The 18715-nt window shown below is 43.3% G+C and overlaps 1 protein-coding gene across 1 annotated transcript in view; it reads left to right on the forward strand.

The window, feature by feature from the left end:
• Positions 1 to 419: 419 nt before the first annotated feature.
• fancc (FA complementation group C) overlaps positions 420 to 18715 on the forward strand; it is a 91912-nt gene continuing 73616 nt past the window's right edge. Inside the window, exons 1-2 of the mRNA XM_060931925.1 lie at positions 420 to 471; positions 12365 to 12530. Coding sequence (XP_060787908.1) covers positions 12375 to 12530 — 156 coding nt within the window. The 5' untranslated portion in view covers positions 420 to 471; positions 12365 to 12374. The remainder of the gene's footprint in view (positions 472 to 12364; positions 12531 to 18715) is intronic.

Raw genomic sequence — 18715 nt, forward strand, 5'->3', positions numbered from 1 at the left:
CGCAGGTCTTTGTACATGAGGCCCCAGGTCTGTGACCTGCCAACCATTAAAAACATTATTGTTTTTAAATCCTTTTAGTTTATTTTATGTTGCCATACTTTGACTCGCATTCAGAATTGTTTGAGTTTTTATTGAATGTGTATGCCTGATAACGAGTGTGTTTATGACCGTATGAAGACCCCACTGAAAAGATGTTCATGGTGGCAATTTGTGATTGTGAACTGTGCACATAATTGGACTATCCTAAATAAATAAATAAATAAATAAAAATACCCACCCGTATTTCAATTGATCCCGCGTGCCGCTCCGTGACACTGTCCAATCAGCACCACGCAAAGCCTGCAGTAGGGGGCGGGGAATTGACTGAATATGGGTGGGAATAACAACGCACCAGTAACAAACGACAGCTTCCGGTTTGTCAGCGAGAGAGGGAAGTTCAGAAAGATATTTATTCGTCTCTTCGTTTTTCAGGTATGTTTCAATAAGAAGAACAACAAATGTTGAAAGTTTAGTAGTAACGGGTTAGTGACTTAAATCACTTCGCTAGCTAAAATATTGTGTTTCGATAACTGTATAAAAATGACTAAGTGGACGTTAGTTGTTTTTTCAGTGCAGTTAGTCACCATATTGATCTGTTTGCTAATGCTGTTTTATACTGACAGAGTTAACAACACTTTCCTTACAGAACAAGCAGACACATTAGTATACAAGTATGTACAGTACATAGCTAGCTCGATGGATTTAGTATGTACATAGTTGTGAATTATGGGACAGAAACATAGCACGATACTTGAAGACGTTATGTGACATGAGATTCCCATGTACTGAGTGTCCATACAGCAGATCTGTAGTATTTAAAAATGCAGTGTAATACAGGACTATTCACACATTTTATTATTCGTTTAAATCCAATGTATTATCGAGTTTTGAAGCGGGTGCCTGATATTGCTGTTCTGTTTTGTTCGGAGGTCAGACAACAGTGTTTGTGTCAGTACACAATTATAAACCGATAACAATGCTAAACGCCTTCCTTCAAAGACTGTTGTCTCCACAAGGGAAATTTAATGAATAATAGTGAAATATTTAAATAATATTGGCTAGCGTTGAGTGGTATATCAGATATATTCCCCTCAGTTAGCATGATACTGAATGAGTTGAAGACGAGTTCAATATCCTGCTAGCTGAAGGGAATATATCTGATATACCAAGAAAAAAAGCCAGCCAATAATAATAATATTATTATTATTATTATTATTATTATTATTATTATTATAATACATACACATTTGATGGAACAATTATAGATTTGTTTACAAATTGTCACAGTCACTTGCTAGTGTGGAAGTTTCACGTGTATTACGTATCTTATGCCATTTTCAATTCACGGCAACGGTTTACTGCGGGCGCCACCGGCAAATAAAGAAATGCTTCTGCGCATGCGCGGCAGAAAACTCTCTCACTGAATATTCGCAACAGCTCCGATGTGTGACCTCATGTTGTCTTGACAACCATGCAATATCGTAAACCAAATTCAATGCTCATTCCCCATTGGGTAAAGTGACGTAATACACGTAGGATAAGCGATATACTTAACAATATTGCATGCTATCAAACCAAATGAATGAAACCCACTAGAAGGGAATAGAATACGTGTTATTTACCAGCTGGGAGGTCCGTATCGTGAAATACCGTGACCGAGGTCTTGAAAGTACTGACCAAGGCCCTCTGGGCCGAGGTCATTATTCAAGGCCGAGGTCACGGTATTTCACCATACGGACCCACCTTAAGCTGGTAAATAATATATATATATTTTTTCTTTACCAAATTCTAACAGAAAACGAGCACGCCCAAAAGGGAAAACCGAGCCGAGGCAAGCCGCGCTGCCATTTTGAATCCTCATTCATGGCTGTAACGCAAATTGCTTCCTCCTCGGTATACAAGTGCACTTCCATGGCAGGAAAAAAAGCTACATTTTGCCGCCTATGTAGTCCCCTGTTTATACAAAATTGAGTTATTCAGGATTCAGCCATGTTTTTGCTCAGCGTTAGCAAGTTCCAAGTTTTTAGCTTTCTCCTGAAATGTTTTCTTTTATTTTGTCTTCATCAGGTTAGTAAAACTCGCTTTCGCTGTGAACACTGTCATTTTCACTATCTATGATGTAAAATTAATGCTATTTTGAATCCTCATTCACGGCTGTAATGCAAATGGCTTCCTCCTCGGTATACAAGTGCACTTCCATGGCAGGAAAAAAACTACATTTTGCCACCTATGTAGTCCCCTATTTATACAAAATTGAGTCATTCAGGATTCAGCCATGTTTTTGCTTGGCGTTAGCAACAGTTAGAGGTTTTTAGCTTTCTCCTGAAATGTTTTCTTTTGTTTCGTCTTCCTCAGGGTAGTAAAACTCACTTTCGCTGTGAACACTGTCGTTATCGCTATCCATGCTGTAAAATTAATGCTATTCGCCTGAGAAATGCGAAAATAAATGTTGACAAAAATTGCTACTATGTTTGTTGTTGTGAACGAGCGAGTCGCCAGAGGTCCGTAACCAGGGTCCATAACTGGGGTCCGTACCATAGGATATGGACCCGCTCGCCAGCCAATCAGAGTGCAGGATTTGATGGAAACCGGACTGCGAAAAAAATAAATGTTATAGACCAGCTGGGAGGTCCGTATCATGAAATACTGTGACCGAGGTCTTGAAAGTACTGAGCGAGGCCCTCTGGGCTGAGGTCAGTATTCAAGGCCAAGGTCACGGTATTTCACCATACGGACCGACCTTAAGCTGGTAAATAATTATTTTTTTCTTTACCAAATTCTAACAGAAAACGAGAGCGCCCGAAAGGGAAAACCGAGCCGAGGCGAGCTGCACCACCATGCCGAGGCGAGCTGCACCACCATTTTGAATCCTCATTCATGGCTGTAACGCAAATTGCTTTCTCCTCAGTATACAAGTGCACTTCCGTGGCAGGAAAAAAAACTACATTTTGCTGCCTATGTAGTCCCCTGTTTATACAAAATTGAGTCATTCAGGATTCAGCCATGTTTTTGCTCGGCGTTAGCAACAGTTTTTAGCTTTTTCCTGAAATGTTTTATTTCTTCTTCCTCAGGGTAGTAAAACTCGCTTTCGCTGTGAAGACTGTTGTTATCGCTATCCATGATGTAAAATTAATGCTGTTCTCCTGAGAAATGCTAGCAAAAATGTGAGATTTTTGATAATCTTATAAATAAATCTTATTAAAAAAATAAATGTTGACAAAAAAATGCTACTATGTTTGTTGTTGTGAACGAGCGAGTCGCCAGAGGTCCATAACTGGGGTCCGTACCGTAAGATACGGACCTGCTCGCCAGCCAATCAGAGAGCAGGATTTGATGGGAACCGGACCGCGAAAAAAATAAATGTTTTTATTTCATCTCATTTTCATCTGCTTATCTGGGGCAGGGGCGTGGAGGCAGAAGTCTGAGCATGGAAGCCCAAACTTCCCTCTCCCCAGACACCTCGCCTAGCTCCTCAGGAAGAACACCGAGGCGTTCCCAGGCCAGCCGAGAGACATAGTCCCTCCAGCATGTTCTGGGTCTTCCCCGGGGCCTCCTCCCGGGGGGACATGCCTGGAACACCTCCCAAGGGAGGCATCGAGGAGGCATCCGAAAGAGATGCCCGAGTCGCCTCAGCAAAACACATGTAGACTGGTTGGGCAAGCTCCCATGAACCCTCGAGCGCCCTATGGAGCTGGTCAAGTGTTCCACGACCAGGATGAAAACCGCATTGTTCCTCCTGGATCCGAGGTTCGACTATTGGCCAAATTCTCCTCTCCAGTACCCTGGAGTAAACCTTCCCGGGGAGGCTGAGAAGTGTGATTCCCCTATAATTGGAGGACACTCTCCCCTTTCTTAAAAAGAAACCCCAACCACCACGCGATGTTGCAGAGGCGTGTCAGCCAAGACAGCCCCACAACATCCAGAGACTTGAGATACTCAAGACGGATCTCATCCACCCCCGGTGCCTTGCCACTGAGGAGCTTGCAGACCACCTCAGTGACTTCGGCTTGTGTAATGGACGAGTCCACCTCTGAGTCATCAGCCTCCGCTTCCTCAATGGAAGATGTGATGGTGGGATTGAGGAGATCCTTGAAGTATTCCTTCCACTGCCCGACAATATCCCCAATCGAGGTCAACTGCTCCCCACCTGCACTGTAAACAGTGTTGGCAGAGTATTGCTTCCCCCTCCTGAGGCGCCGGACGGTTTGCCAGAATTTCTTCGAGGCTGACCGATAGTCCTCCTCCATGGCCTCACCAAACTCCTCCCAATTCCGAGTTTTTGCCTCCGCAACTGCCCGAGCTGCGGCACGCCTGGCCTGCCGATACCCGTCAGCTGCCTCAGGAGTCCCGGAGGCCAACATGACCTGACAGGACTCCTTCTTCAACTTGACGGCATCCCTTACTTCTGGTGTCCACCACCGGGTTCAGGGATTGCCGCCATGACAGGCACCGGAGACCTTGCGTCCACAGCTCTGAACAGCCGCATCGACAATGGAGGCAGAGAACATGGTCCACTCAGACTCAATGTCCCCCGCCTCCCTTGGAACCTGGGAGAAGCTCTCCCGGAGGTGGGAGTTAAAGACCTCCCCGACAGAGTGCTCGGCCAGATGTTCCCAGCAGACCCTCACCATGTGTTTGGGCCTGCCAGGTCTGTCCGGCTTCCTCCTCTGCTAGCGGATCCAACTCACCACCAGGTGGTGATCAGTTGACAGCTCAGCCCCTCTCTTCACCTGAGTGTCCAAGACATAGGGCTGGAGAGCAGATGAAATGACGACAAAGTCGATCATCGACCTCCGACCTCAGGTGTCCTGGTGCCACGTGCACTTATGGACACCCCAATGCTCGAACATGGTGTTCGTTATGGACAAACTGTGACTAGCACAGAAGTCCAATAACAAAGCACCACTCAGGTTCAGATCGGGGAAGCCGTTCCTCCCAATCACGTCCCTCCAGGTGTCGCTGTCGTCGCCCACGTGAGCGTTGAAGTCCCCCAGTAGAACAATGGAGTCCCCAGTCTGAGCACCTCTTAGTACATCTCCCAGGGACTCCAAGAAGGCCGGATACTCTATACTGCTATTCGGCCCATAGGCACAAACAGCAAGAGCCCTCTCCCTGACCCGAAGGTGCAAAGAGGCGACCCTCTCGTTCACTGGGGTAAACTCCAACAAATGGCGGCTGAGCTGGGGAGCTATAAGCAAGCCCACACCAGCCTGCCACCGCTCACCGTGGGCGACTCCAGAGAAGTGGAGAGTCCAGCCCCTCTCGAGGAGCTGGGTTCCGGAGCCCAAGCTGTGCTTGGAGGTGAGCCCGATTATCTCTAGCCGGTACCTCTCAATCTCCCGCACAAGCTCAGGCTCTTCCCTCCCCCAGCGAAGTGACATTCTATGTCCCAACAGCTAGCCGCTGTGTCCGGGGATCAGGTCGTCTAGGCCCCTGCCTTCGACTGCTGCCCAATCCACACTGCACCGGCCCCCTACGGCTACCTCTGTGGGTGGTGAACCCACAGAAGGTCGGGCCCACGTCACCGCTTCAGGCTGAGCCCGGCCGGGCCCCGTGGGCAAAGGCCCGGCCACCAGGCACTCGCATACGAGCCCCAACCCCGGGCCTGGCTCCAGGGTGGGGCCCCGGCTGTGCCATACCGGGCGACGTCACGGTACTTGATTTTTTTAAATTTCCATAAGGGGGTTTGGTGAACTGTTCTTGGTCTGGCCTGTCACCTAGGACCTGTCTGCCTTGGGAAACCCTAACAGGGGCGTAATGCCCCCGACAACATAGCTCCTAGGATTATTCAAGCGCACAAACCCCTCCACCACAATAAGGTGGCAGTTCTAGGAGGGCTAAATGTTTTTATTCCATCGAAAAAAGGGTGAGTATGAGAGAGAGAGAGAGAGAGAGAGAAAGTGAATAAATAATACAAATTATTATACATACAGGACACTTTTTCGATGGCATGTTTTTATTCCATCAAAAAAGTGTTCTGTATGTATAGTAATTTATTTATTCACTCTCTCTCATACTCTCACTTACTCACCTTCACGCTCTCTTACTCACATATACTCTCACACACTCATATAATCTCTCTCTCTCTCTCTCTCTCTCTCTCTCTCTCTCTCCCCCCCCCTCTCCCTCCATCCATGGCAATTGAGAGTGACCAGTTCATCTACTGGCATGTTTTTGGGAGGTGGGAAGAAACCACAGAACCCCTATTTATTTCTACCACCTTATGTGACCAGCATACATTCACTGACCACTTTATTAGGGACACCAGTAAATCTACTCATTCTCGCAGTTGTTAGTAAGCCAATCATTTGGTAACAGCACAATGCATAAAATCATACAGAAACAGGTCAGGATTGTCGAGACAAGGTGACATTTTTCCAGCCATCACATGTTGAGGTTCAGTGAGTTTTTCCTATCAATTTCCTATTCCTAGCGATCTTCACAAGACTTGTGTGAGACTTCGAAACGTGAAGTGTCAGCCAGGTGTCAGTGCCGCCATTTTGAAAACTGTTTTCCAAACGAAATATTGCACAAAAACGAGTTTAAATGACGATTACTGCCTACCTACTTTTTTTCAAACTTTCCTGACTGTTATCAAAACAAACAAAACTTCTGGCTTGATTACATCAGCATTCGAAAGAGGGCGCGCGCGTCTTTTGACAACGTTGGCAGATGTTGATCACTGATTTCTGCTGTATGTTTTACTTCCGTCCTATGATGTCTCGCACACGTCTCAACGAATCTCGTTTACAGCCATTGCTTTGACATATGGACTGATATATTACATAGCACATTTCAAACACTCATAACTTGCTATAGCAGTGACAAAATAGCTATCAAACATGCATTCCTATATTTAATAAAGTGAGAGAAATAGAATTTTGATAAAAAAAAATTGCCTTCAGTTCTCCTTTAACTGCAAGCCTAGTAGTTATTTTTGTTTGCAGTATCACTTTAATTCTTGCACTCTGACTTTGTCTTGAAAATTATCTGCAGAAATTGTATGTTGGTAATGTATGCAATCCTCAACCAAGTAAAGGGATGGAGCAATTATTTTTGTAGAAAAAAATCAATGGAAGTTTTGCTCAGAAGATTTGCTGGAAGATTTCCCCTCAGCAGTAGATGAGCATAAATAAAATAGCTGATGTAGATTTCATACATCATGTAAACACAGCTCATGTGTTTGCTACCTCAGTATTTGTTTGCCAGACACAATCAGTATAACTGGTGGAAGCATGGGGAATTTTTTTCATAATATTTGTGACACAAGAGAGCGCGAGTGAGAGAGAGATTCTTGATTCAGAATAGATCACATATGCATGGAGGAAATGAGGACGGAGCCAAATATATTTCATGAATTTTCTTATTTTTTCTTTATATACATCACAATAATTGGAGAACCTTCATTACATTTACTGAGATCCCAGCAGAATAATTGGAATGATATTTAGGTAATCTTTTGCTCTGTGACCTGGGCTGATAACAGGTCATCCATTTTAAAGAATACTACTATAAATGAAGAGTATGCCTAATAACTGTACTTCAAATAATTGTATCAGTGTTGTACAGTTAATTCAAAGGTTCTGTTTTGGAAAAACTTGAAGGCCTCAGGCTTGAAGGTATGAGGTGGGTTGTATTGAGATGTCAACAAGTATTTGTTCATGCTTTTGGTTTGATGATAAAAAGCTCAGTGGGTAATTACACATTGCCTAACCTGTGGGGGCTTTCCAGCAGAGTCAATGGAAAGACATTAAACAACTCTCCGTTACGAGGTGATCATAAAAACAGTCCATTGTTGTGTCCTTTGCAGACCTGTCATTAAACTTAAAAACAACAATTATCCATGAAAGCTAGCTTCTGCGCTTTCAAGCTCAGAAAGCGCAGAAGCTCAGAAATGGTCTGTTTCTAAGCTCAGAAATGGTCTGTGTCTCCATGGCCATTGTCTTGAGCTTGAAATGGATGTGAGAACCTTGCTTCTCAACAGGACTTGGCGATGTCACAGTCTGTGTCACTGGGTTTTGTTAAATTGTCAGTCATACTTGTGTGCTGAGCTAAGGTGGCTGTTGAAAGTTTTAGACCAGAGTTCAAGAGTACCTTTAATACCCTGGCACAGTGTACTGCATGAAATACAAGGTGATGACAAATTCAGAAACCCCAGCTGGGTCAAATATTTTCAAGTACTTATTTTCTTATGGCTCTGTCACTCTTGATGCTCTATAAAGCCTAAAATATTTGTTTTGCAACAAATATTTTGGTTTCCCTCTGTTTCCTCCTGGTGCTCCAGTTTCCCCCACAGTTGAGTTCAAAGACATGCTGATTAGGTAAAAAACCCAGCTGCTGGGGTTGTACAAGACAGTGGATACTTGGTGCTGGTCCCAAGCCCAGATAGACTGGAGAGGGTTGCATCAGGAAGGGCATCCAGTGTAAAACCTATGCCAAATTGAATATGTGGAACAAATCTGTTGTGGCAACCGAGAAATGTATAAGAGCAGGCAAAAGAAGTAGTAGCGATTGCTCGATTGGAAAGGTTTATTTCTTGGTTATTGAGTCAAGGTGGGCGGCACGGTGGTGTAGTGGTTAGTGCTGTCACCTCACAGCAAGAAGGTCCGGGTTTGAGCCCCGTGGCCGGCGAGGGCCTTTCTGTGTGGAGTTTGCATGTTCTCCCCGTGTCCGTGTGGGTTTCCTCCGGGTGCTCCGGTTTCCCCCACAGTCCAAAGACATGCAGGTTAGGTTAACTGGTGACTCTAAATTGACCATAGGTGTGAATGGTTGTCTGTGTCTATGTGTCAGCCCTGTGATGACCTGGCGACTTGTCCAGGGTGTACCCCGCCTTTCGCCCGTAGTCAGCTGGGATTAAGGTATTAGGCAGAGACCCGTCCACCCGTAAATTTGACGGGCAATTGCCGATTTCAACGGGCAAGTATACACACAGACGGATACTGAAACGGACGATAATGCCGAAAATTTTCGCACATGAATACTCCCACATGTCATCCGATAAATCCAGTTATGTTCCGCCCACACACGGACTGGCCATCGGGAGTAGCGGGAGTTTTCCCAGTGGGCCGGTGGTTCAGTGTGGGCCGGCGGAGAAAAAAAAAAAAAAAACAGTTGCGCGCTGGCCTTTAATATGATAAGCAATGTTAACAGTTTCTTTAACAAACTGTTAACATTGCTTATTACAGTTGCGCGCTGGCCTTTAATATGATAAGCAATGTTAACAGTTTGTTAAAGAAACTGTTAACATTGCTTATCATATTAAAGGCCAGCGCGCAACTGTTTTTTTTTTTTTTTTCTCCGCTGGCCCACACTGAACCACCGGGAAAACTCCCGCTACTCCCGATGGCCAGTCCGTGTGTGGTTCCGCCATCATTTACAAATCGTAAGAAACACAGTTTAATACGAAAAATACTGAAAACTTGAAATGAAAAATCAGAATATTTCATCGTTTCCGCCATTTTGGCCCGCACTGAATCTTGTAACATGCGGACTGAATAAATCGCGAATTCTGATTGGTCGAAAATTGCCAAACACCCTGCGTTGTAGTTTCCTCTTTCTTGGCGGGAGAACCGCATTTTTTTTTGCTGACTCACTCTTCTGGATCAAGATGAATCCCAACAAACGCCCCAAATTGAATGTGACAAAAACTGATTCGTTTTTCCACAAAAAGACAGAAAAGGTATGTGTGATACATTGATTAACAAGGGGGTTTCATTGGGGTATGGTAAAATAGAATACTGTTGGTTTTTTTTTTTATTAAATACTGTAACTAGATCAAAAGATTATATACAATTCATTGTTGTTTATTTTCTTTTCACTTTTGTTACCAAATCAAACACCATACATACATCTGATACATTCAGGAGTGAAACTGAAAAAAATACAAAGTAAAAATATGCAATATTTCTGATAAAAAATTACACGCCATTTCACCCTGAAAATGTCCTAGAATGCAGGAAATGAAGTCTAAATTTCAAAAATTTTCTGGGGGGGCATGCCCCCAGACCCCCCTAGAGGGACTTCGCGCCTGCGGCACTCGTCTTCGCACCTGCGGCGCTTATCAGGATTATATAAAATATTATTTTTGACTGGTAAATTTCTTTTTCTGCCTAATACCCTAGCTGGGATAGGCTCCAGCTTGCTTGCGACCCTGTGGAACAGGATAAAGCGGCTAGAGATAATGAGATGAGATGAGTCAAGGTGATTGGACTGGTGTCATTACCTTGGTAACATTTGGTACCATTCATCTCAGGGCTGGATTAAATCCATTCAATTCAACTGACTAGCCAAGCCAGCTAATAAATTTACAAACCCAATACTAAATCTACAACCACAAATCAGAGAGAGTTGGATGAATGGTATTTTGAAATTGAAATTAAAAGTGAAAATGATTTATAAATAATCTTTGACCTGCATTGCACTCAAAACAATAAAATAGCACATTATTTTTTTGATGCTTTATCTCGTGAATTTTATTGGGGGTTTTTTCCCCAATTTTGATTCTTGCAACACATTTAAAAAAAAATTGGGATGGTTAAGCATTTACTAATTTATAATATTGCCATTTCTTCTTACGACAATTAAAAGATCCTTTGGGACTGAATACACTGAGTGATGAAGCGTTTCAGGTGTTATTTTGTCCCATTCTTTCTGCAAACAGGTCTTAAGGTTTGCAACAGTACGGGGTTGTTGTCATATTTTCCACTTGAAAATTCACCACACATTCTCTATTGGGGACAAAGGGGACAGGCACCCTCTTCTTCCACACCCATGCCTTTGTAATATGTACAGAATGTGGCTTTGCATTGTCTTGTTGAAATATCAATGGAAAAGATGTCATCTCGAAGGCAACATGTGCTGCACCAAAGTCTCAATGCACTTTTCTGCATTAATGCTGCCATCACAGAAGTGTAAATTACTGCCAAGGGCAGTGACACAACTCCATACCATGATAGACTCTGGCTTTTGGACTTGTTGCTGGTAACAGTCTGGATGGTTCTTTTTGTCTGGAGCTCACTGTATCAATTTCTTCCAAAAAAGACCTGAAATGCTGATTTGTCTTTACCACAATACACATTTCCACTGTGATGGTCCATTCCAGATGCCTCTGAGCCCAGAGAAGTCGACAGCACTACAGGACACAGTTAACATAAGGCTTCCTTTTTGCACAGTAAATTTTTAACTGGCATTTGTGGATGTAACTCCATATTGTAGTGCTTGATAAAGTTTTACAAAAGTAATCCCGAGCCCATGTGGTTATATCAGATATAGATGAATGACTAACTGTTCTTGATGCAGTGCCATCTGAGGGATTGGAGATCACGGGTGTTCAGATTCGGCTTGCGCCCTTGCCCTTCATGCACCAAAATTCCTCCAAATTCCTTGAGTTGTTTAATGATATGCACTGTAGAGGGTGAAATACCCAAATCCCTTCCTGTCTTTCTTTGAGGAACATTGTTTTCAAACATTTCAATAATTTTCTCATACATTTGTAGACAAACTGGAGATCCTTGGCCCATTTTTGCTCCTCAAAAGACTAGGCCTTTCTTGGATACTGATTTTGTACCAAATCATGATTATAATCATCTATTGACATCACCTGTTTCATATCACCTTATTATTTAATTGTTTTACCTCATTACTAGCCCTAAATTGCCCCATCCCAGTTTTTTTTTTTTTTTGCAGTAATGTGTTGCAGGCCAGAAACATAGGAGATGTATTAACAAATGAAATGAAGCTGACCAGACATAACATGAAATATCTTGGATTCACACTTTCTGCAATGAAATAAGTCAAAGTAAATTTAAAAATCACTGCTTTTTTTAAAACATCTATCTATCTATCTATCTATCTATCTATCTATCTATCTATCTATCTATCTATCTATCTATCTATCTATCTATCTATCATACCTTACCAACTTTTTCTGAATTGGGGTTGTAATATAATTATTGATAATAGTGGGTTGTGATTTACCTTTTGGGTGAGACATTGTTCTGCTTTGTTGCCACTTTGCTGTTTCTGTTCTGTCAGGAGTTAGCTGAAGGATGTTCTGTCACCACTGTATTAAAAAAAAATTAAAGAAAAGAAAACTCACAGAACATCTGACAGTGTTTCACAGATCTTTTGTGTAATACCACACCTCCTTCACTTACAATGACACATCTAGTACGACTTGTATAACTTAAGACATATTTCACTGAATGTTATTCTCATCTTGTGTATCACTACTTTTCAGTAGTGGCCTTGATCGCTTGATGTGTGACTTCATTTCTCTATAGTCTGTTTATAATCCGGCTTTACAGATGTGTCTGTGTTCCTGCAGATTTACAGTCATGGATACATTCTCTGAGCTCCAGATGAGGTTCTGGATGGATAAAGCAGTACAGTGGGGTCACGCTACATCTCCCTCTGCACAGCAGGATATAAGCGAACACATGCAATCTTTGGGGATCTTCCTCCAGCAGCTTGTACACACACTTCAGACAATGGTAATTTCAAATGTCAGGCCACTTTGCTCAAAGGAAGAGGTCCTTCCATGTGAAATTACCAGAAAGGTACAAGTTTGGATTTCAACATTTTTAAGCCTAATTGATTTGGAATTTTGTGTATTAGACAGCAACTTGAATAAACTTAGTATGTAAAAGCATTGACTCTCTATATACTATACAGATTTGTTTTATTTACACAAGATAATGTATTCTTTAATACTTAGCTATATTTTACTTTCTTTAGGATCTCCATGATCCATATTAAAATCTGCCCTCTCAATCACTCTAAACATCAAATGGCTACCTATTAACTACATATCCTTACTGTTTTAGTATAGCATAACAGCAGTGTAGAACATGTATACTATATGACCAAATGTTTGTGGACACCTGAACATCACACCCATATGTGGCTCTTCCCTAACATCTTGGCACAAAGTTTAAAGCACAAAGTTATCTAGAATGTGTAAGGGGGACAAACGTTCCAGCATGAAAATGCCCCCGTGTACAAAGTGAGGTCTATGAAGACATGGTTTGCCAAGGTTGGAGTGGAAGAACACAAGTGGTCTGCACAGAGCCTGACTTCATTAATGCTTTTGTGCCTGACGGGACAGAAATTCCATGGCCATGTTCCAAAATCTTGTGAAACCTTCCCAAAAGAGTGGAGGCTGTTCCAGCAGCAAAAGAGGGAACCAACTTTGGAATGGGGTGGTCAAAAACATATATGGGTGTGATGGTTATCAGTGTTCCAGCCAGTTTATTTTACCAGGGTGCTGCGCTTTGCCTCCAGATTTTACACCCTGCCCTCAAATACCAACGCCATGCCTAAATTTATATGTGCCCTGCTCATAAAGGTGCCCTTGACATGCATTCTGCCACATATAGAAAGTGTGCCCTAATAAATGCTGCCGACTTCCAGTGGAAGTAATGCAGGTTATTGTTGTCCATTTTGTCTTATTAGCGGCGCGAAGCTCCAAGACCCTGTAGTTTTGGCGAGATTCCTCGATGTGCATGTGCATCCAGGTCACTAACACAATTAGTTTTAAGTGTTTTTGCTACTTTCTCTTTTCATACTTATAAGCTTGGTAATAAAATACTTCTAGTATCTTGCTTTCTTACAATCACAACAATACAACAGAATAAAAGTCCATAACCATTTTGGAATTGCTTGAGGAAAAGCCGCAATGAAATGGTGAGTTATCACTTTAGCTTTTGAAATTGCAGTACAAGAATTCTCCATGCCTGTGAATGAATTAAGCTCACTAAAGCTTAACTTTCAAGTCTTGTGGAGAAACTGAATTATTTAAGCTTATTTATTAATATTATTTTTTTATTATTCTATTCAGGTTGATTTTGTGCCCTTGCAAATATTTTGCTCATACACTCATCGGGAACTCTGCTTTTAGGCAGTGCCTAAATATCTATATGACCAATAACGAGTCAGTGAAGCAAGGTAAACACAAGTCTAAAAAGCAGCAATGCATGAAAGAGAAAATGATTGGTTAAAGCTTCAATGGACTCAGCTAACTTACCATCTCTGTTTGCCAGAACATAAGGATATCTAGAAGTTGTAAGACTAAAAAGCTTCAATCAAAAAGTTCAGACTAATGCATCTAGACTCTAGTTTTAGAGCTATAGAAAATCTAGTCGTTAACATTAACGTATTAGACTAGATCTAATCTAACATTAATATCCTGGACTAATATTAATTATTGATTAACTGTTAGTATTACTGTTATTAGTAGTATTAACTAACATTAGACCTATTTAAGGTTAATTGCAATTGGATTACGGTCACTGAATTTTTAATTTTAAATAGGCCTTACTGTTAGGTTTGCCGTTAATATTATAATATAACAATAAATGTTAGCACTTTACAGTTAGGTTGCTGTACATCAATAGGCCTAACATTATTGGTCTATATTTGGCCCATGATCGTGTTTTAGGTGGTGGTGATTTACAGATCTGTATTCTCTAATATTTTTGCGGTAATATTAATTAAAACTAACGATCCCAGTGCACCATGTTATCAGTGATTTGTGCAAAACAGACATATGAGCAAAGCTAAATTTATTAGCTCAACACTGACAAGTCATCACTAATGAATCCTTTATCATCTTTCAAACTTTTTCCTTTAAATTAGTTTAACGTATTTTTAAAATTTTGCACAAATCGACTGATTATTTGAATGTGGAAACCTGTTGGTGGACTTATCAAAGCTGCCTGTCTTTGCTGTAATGTCAGCATGGTGCATTTTTCTTTACGATCCTGGTTAATACAATATTATTAAAAGTAGATGGCCTTTCGATTTCATAAAATCGGTGAAATTTAGTTCCCTCTTAAATTTGGTCATTGTGAGATGTTTATTTTTGTAGTATCTTAAAAAAAAAAGGCCATTCTGTGGTTGGGAAGTTATTTCATTTGAGGGGATTCCCTAACAAATAATATGCATGAAATCACTCGCTTCGCGTAGTCAGGCAGACAGAGGAAGTCTGTGTGTGCATGTGCACGCTTACCTTAGTCATCGTCGTCTTCTTCATCTTTAGGGTTTTATGGCAGCTGGCATCCACAGTGTTGCATTACTGCCATCTACAAGTTTACACTGACCGTGCACTGACAGTTACATCTTTCTGTCGCTAAACGAACAGCTGATCACACTGAGGTGCTTGCTGACTGCTGATATTTATTAGTTTGGTCCTGCGTTTCCTTTCCTTCGCAACATAACGTCTTTTCTTCTCGCTTTCCATTACTGTAGTCGGTCTTTCCAGTTTCATTCGCACACTCACTTGCTCCATTGTTCTCTCCTGTTTCAGATTTGTATCCCACAATGCCTTGCATGAATGGAGAAAGCTGACCATGTGATGCATGACGTAGTATCTTGAATTGGGTCATGGTGAAGCAAGAAAAAAATAGCAGAGAATTTAGGGCCATGTGGCCCTAAATTCATTAATTGTTCTATGAAAAAAAACAAACTAATAGAATTGGAAGTCTGTGATTCGAATTCAGCAGCTTTTGGTCCACTAAACAAAAATAATTGGGTGTCAGGGAAAATTCTTTTTATGACCTAAACTTGAAAAATCTTAAAGGCAGTCTACCTTTTAATGTTAAATGTAGTTATCCTGGACCTGTTACAAACAGATGTTAATTGACAGCAAGGTCTATATTCAGGATTAGTGTATATATATATAATATATATATATATATGTATATATATATATATATATATATATATATGTGTGTGTGTGTGTGTGTGTGTGTGTGTATATTTTATATATATATATATATGTGTGTGTATTATATATATATATGTGTGTGTGTGTGTGTGTGTGTGTGTGTGTGTGTGTGTGTGTATTTTATATATATACACACACACACACACATATATATATAAAAAATATAAAATGGCCTACACTGCCTTGCAAAATCTTATCAGCCTATTTAGAAAAAAAAAAGTCAGGTTAGTAAATGTATTTTCTGCAGGTCTGCAGCTGAATGCAGGGATTCTTTTGAGATTGATAAAATTGATAGTAACAAATACAACTGGAGAGAAATTACATTCCTGAATATATGCTGTATAGGTTAGAGCGGGTGGGTGGAGCACAGAAGCACGGCAGGCCAGAACTGAGTTCCACAAAACTCTTTTTATTTGCACTTTACAGTCGCAAACGTGCACTCTCCCAGCCACATGCACATACACACATATCAGTCATCTGGTTCAGGAGAGAGCTCACTTCCTCTGCTCTCTCTCTATCTCCTTATATAGGGCGTGGTTGCTGGGAAGACACACAAACATAGGTTAATTCACATCAGGTGTAGTGATTCTGCCACTTACCTTCCCTGACTCCGCCCTCCGGTCACAGACCGACGCTTGACCATGCCCACACTGCCATATACCCCCACCGCCCGACTCAGGCCGGGCAGCTGTCTGGCCTGCAGCCGACTCCCCCCCCCCCATTGACGGGAGAGGAAGTCTGCCACGACCATCTGCGCCTCCGGCCTGTGGACCACCTTGAAGTTAAAGGGTTGGAGTGCCAGATACCAACGGGTGATCCGCGCGTTGGCATCCTTCATGCGGTCGAGCTACTGGAGGGGCGCGTGGTCCGAACAGAGAGTGAAAGGGCGTCCCAGCAGGTAGTAATGGAGGGCGAGGACCGCCCACTTGATAGCCAGGCACTCCTTCTCTATGGTGCTGTAGTGCCCCTCACGCACTGACAGCTTACGACTTATGTACAGCGCTGGGCAATCCTCCACCTCCTGGGACAAAACAGCCCCCAGCCCTCTGTCCGACGCGTCCGTCTGCAATATAAAAGGGAGAGAAAAGTCAGGTGAGTAACAGTGGCCCCCCCACACAGTGCAGCCTTTACCTCAGAAAAAGCCCGCTGGCATTGCTCCGTCCACTGGACCGGATCTGGTGCCCCCTTTTTAGTGAGATCAGTCAGCGGGCTGGTGACGTCCGAATAATTAGGTATAAACCTACGATAATAGCCAGCCAGCCCCAGGAACTGTCTCACCCCCTTTTTGGTCTTGGGCCTTGGGCAGGCCGCAATCGCTGCTGTCTTGTTAATTTGGGGATGCACCTGCCCATTGCCCAAGTGGAAGCCCAGATACCGTACTTCCACCCACCCAATCACACACTTCTTCGGGTTGGCTGTGAGACCCGCCCGCCTCAGCGACCTAAGCACGGCCCTCAGGTGTTGTAGGTGCCGCGGCCAGTCATTACTATAAATAATGATGTCGTTAAGGTACGCGGCCGCATAGGTGGCGTGGGGGCGGAGGACCCTATCTATCAGCCGCTGAAACGTAGCGGGCGCCCCAAACAGCCCAAAAGGAAGTGTGACAAACTGGTGTAAGCCGAACGGTGTGGAAAAGGCCATTTTTTTCTCGGGATAGTGGAGTCAAAGGGATCTGCCAATAACCCTTCGTCAAATCCAGTGTTGAGTAAAAGCGAGCCGTACCTAGTCAATCGAGCAACTCATCAATACGAGGCATTGGGTACGCGTCGAATTTAGACACCGCATTGACTTTTCTATAGTCTACACAGAACCAGACTGACCCGTCGGCCTTGGGTACCAAGACCACCGGGCTGCTCCAGTCACTGTGGGACTCCTCGACGATGCCCATTTCGAGCATGGCCTCGAGTTCTTCCCGAACCACTTTTTTCTTGTGTTCGGGTAGCCTGTAAGGGCAGCTACGCACTACCACCCCAGGGGGCGTCTCAATGTGGTGCTCTATGAGGTCGGTGCGGCCGGGCAGGGGCGAGAACATGTCCGAAAATTCGGTCTGCAACTGGGCAACCTCCGCGAGTTGCGTCAGGGAGAGGTGGTCTCCACAGGGGACCGGAGAGGTACGCGATGCAAATGCTCCCTTTTGAACCTCCGGCCCCAGCTCCGCCTTCTCCAGAACCACCGACACCAACGCCACGGGGACCTCCTCGTTCCAGAGTTTGAGCAGATTGAGGTGGTAAATCTGTAGTGCCCCACCCCTGTCCGTTCGCCTCACCTCATAGTCGACGTCCCCGACTCGCCGTGTGACCTCAAAGGGTCCTTGCCACTTGGCGACCAATTTGGAGCTCGATGTGGGCAACAGTACGAGTGCTTTTATCTCCCGGTGCGAACTCCCTAAGGCGCGTACCCTTGTCATACAGGCGGGTTTGCCGTTCTTGGGCCTGCCGCAAATTCTCCTGGGTTAGGTGCGTGAGTGTGTGGAGTTTTGCGTACAGGTCAATAACATATTGAATTTCATTTTTACTTGGTGAAGGTTCCTCCTCCCAATTTTCTCGCAGCACGTCCAAAATGCCACGCGGCTTATGCCCATATAACAATTCGAACGGGGAGAACCCCGTGGAGGCTTGTGGGACCTCTCGCACTGCAAACAACAAGGGTTCGAGCCATTTATCCCAATTACGTGCGTTCTCGCTTACGAATTTCCTAATTATATTTTTGAGGGTGCGTTTGAATCGTTCGACTAAACCGTCCGTTTGTGGGTGATAAACACTGGTGCGGATTGGCTTAATACCTAATAACCCATAAATTCCTTCAGTGTTCATGACATAAATGAGGTGCCTTGATCAGTCAGAATCTCTTTGGGGATTCCAACTTGGGAGATAACGCGGAAGAGCGCTTCTGCAATACTGCGTGCTGAGATATTGCGAAGAGGCACTGCTTCCGGGTATCGCGTTGCATAGT

This window comes from Neoarius graeffei, chromosome 10, assembly GCF_027579695.1.
Source record: "Neoarius graeffei isolate fNeoGra1 chromosome 10, fNeoGra1.pri, whole genome shotgun sequence".
NCBI lineage: Eukaryota > Metazoa > Chordata > Actinopteri > Siluriformes > Ariidae > Neoarius > Neoarius graeffei.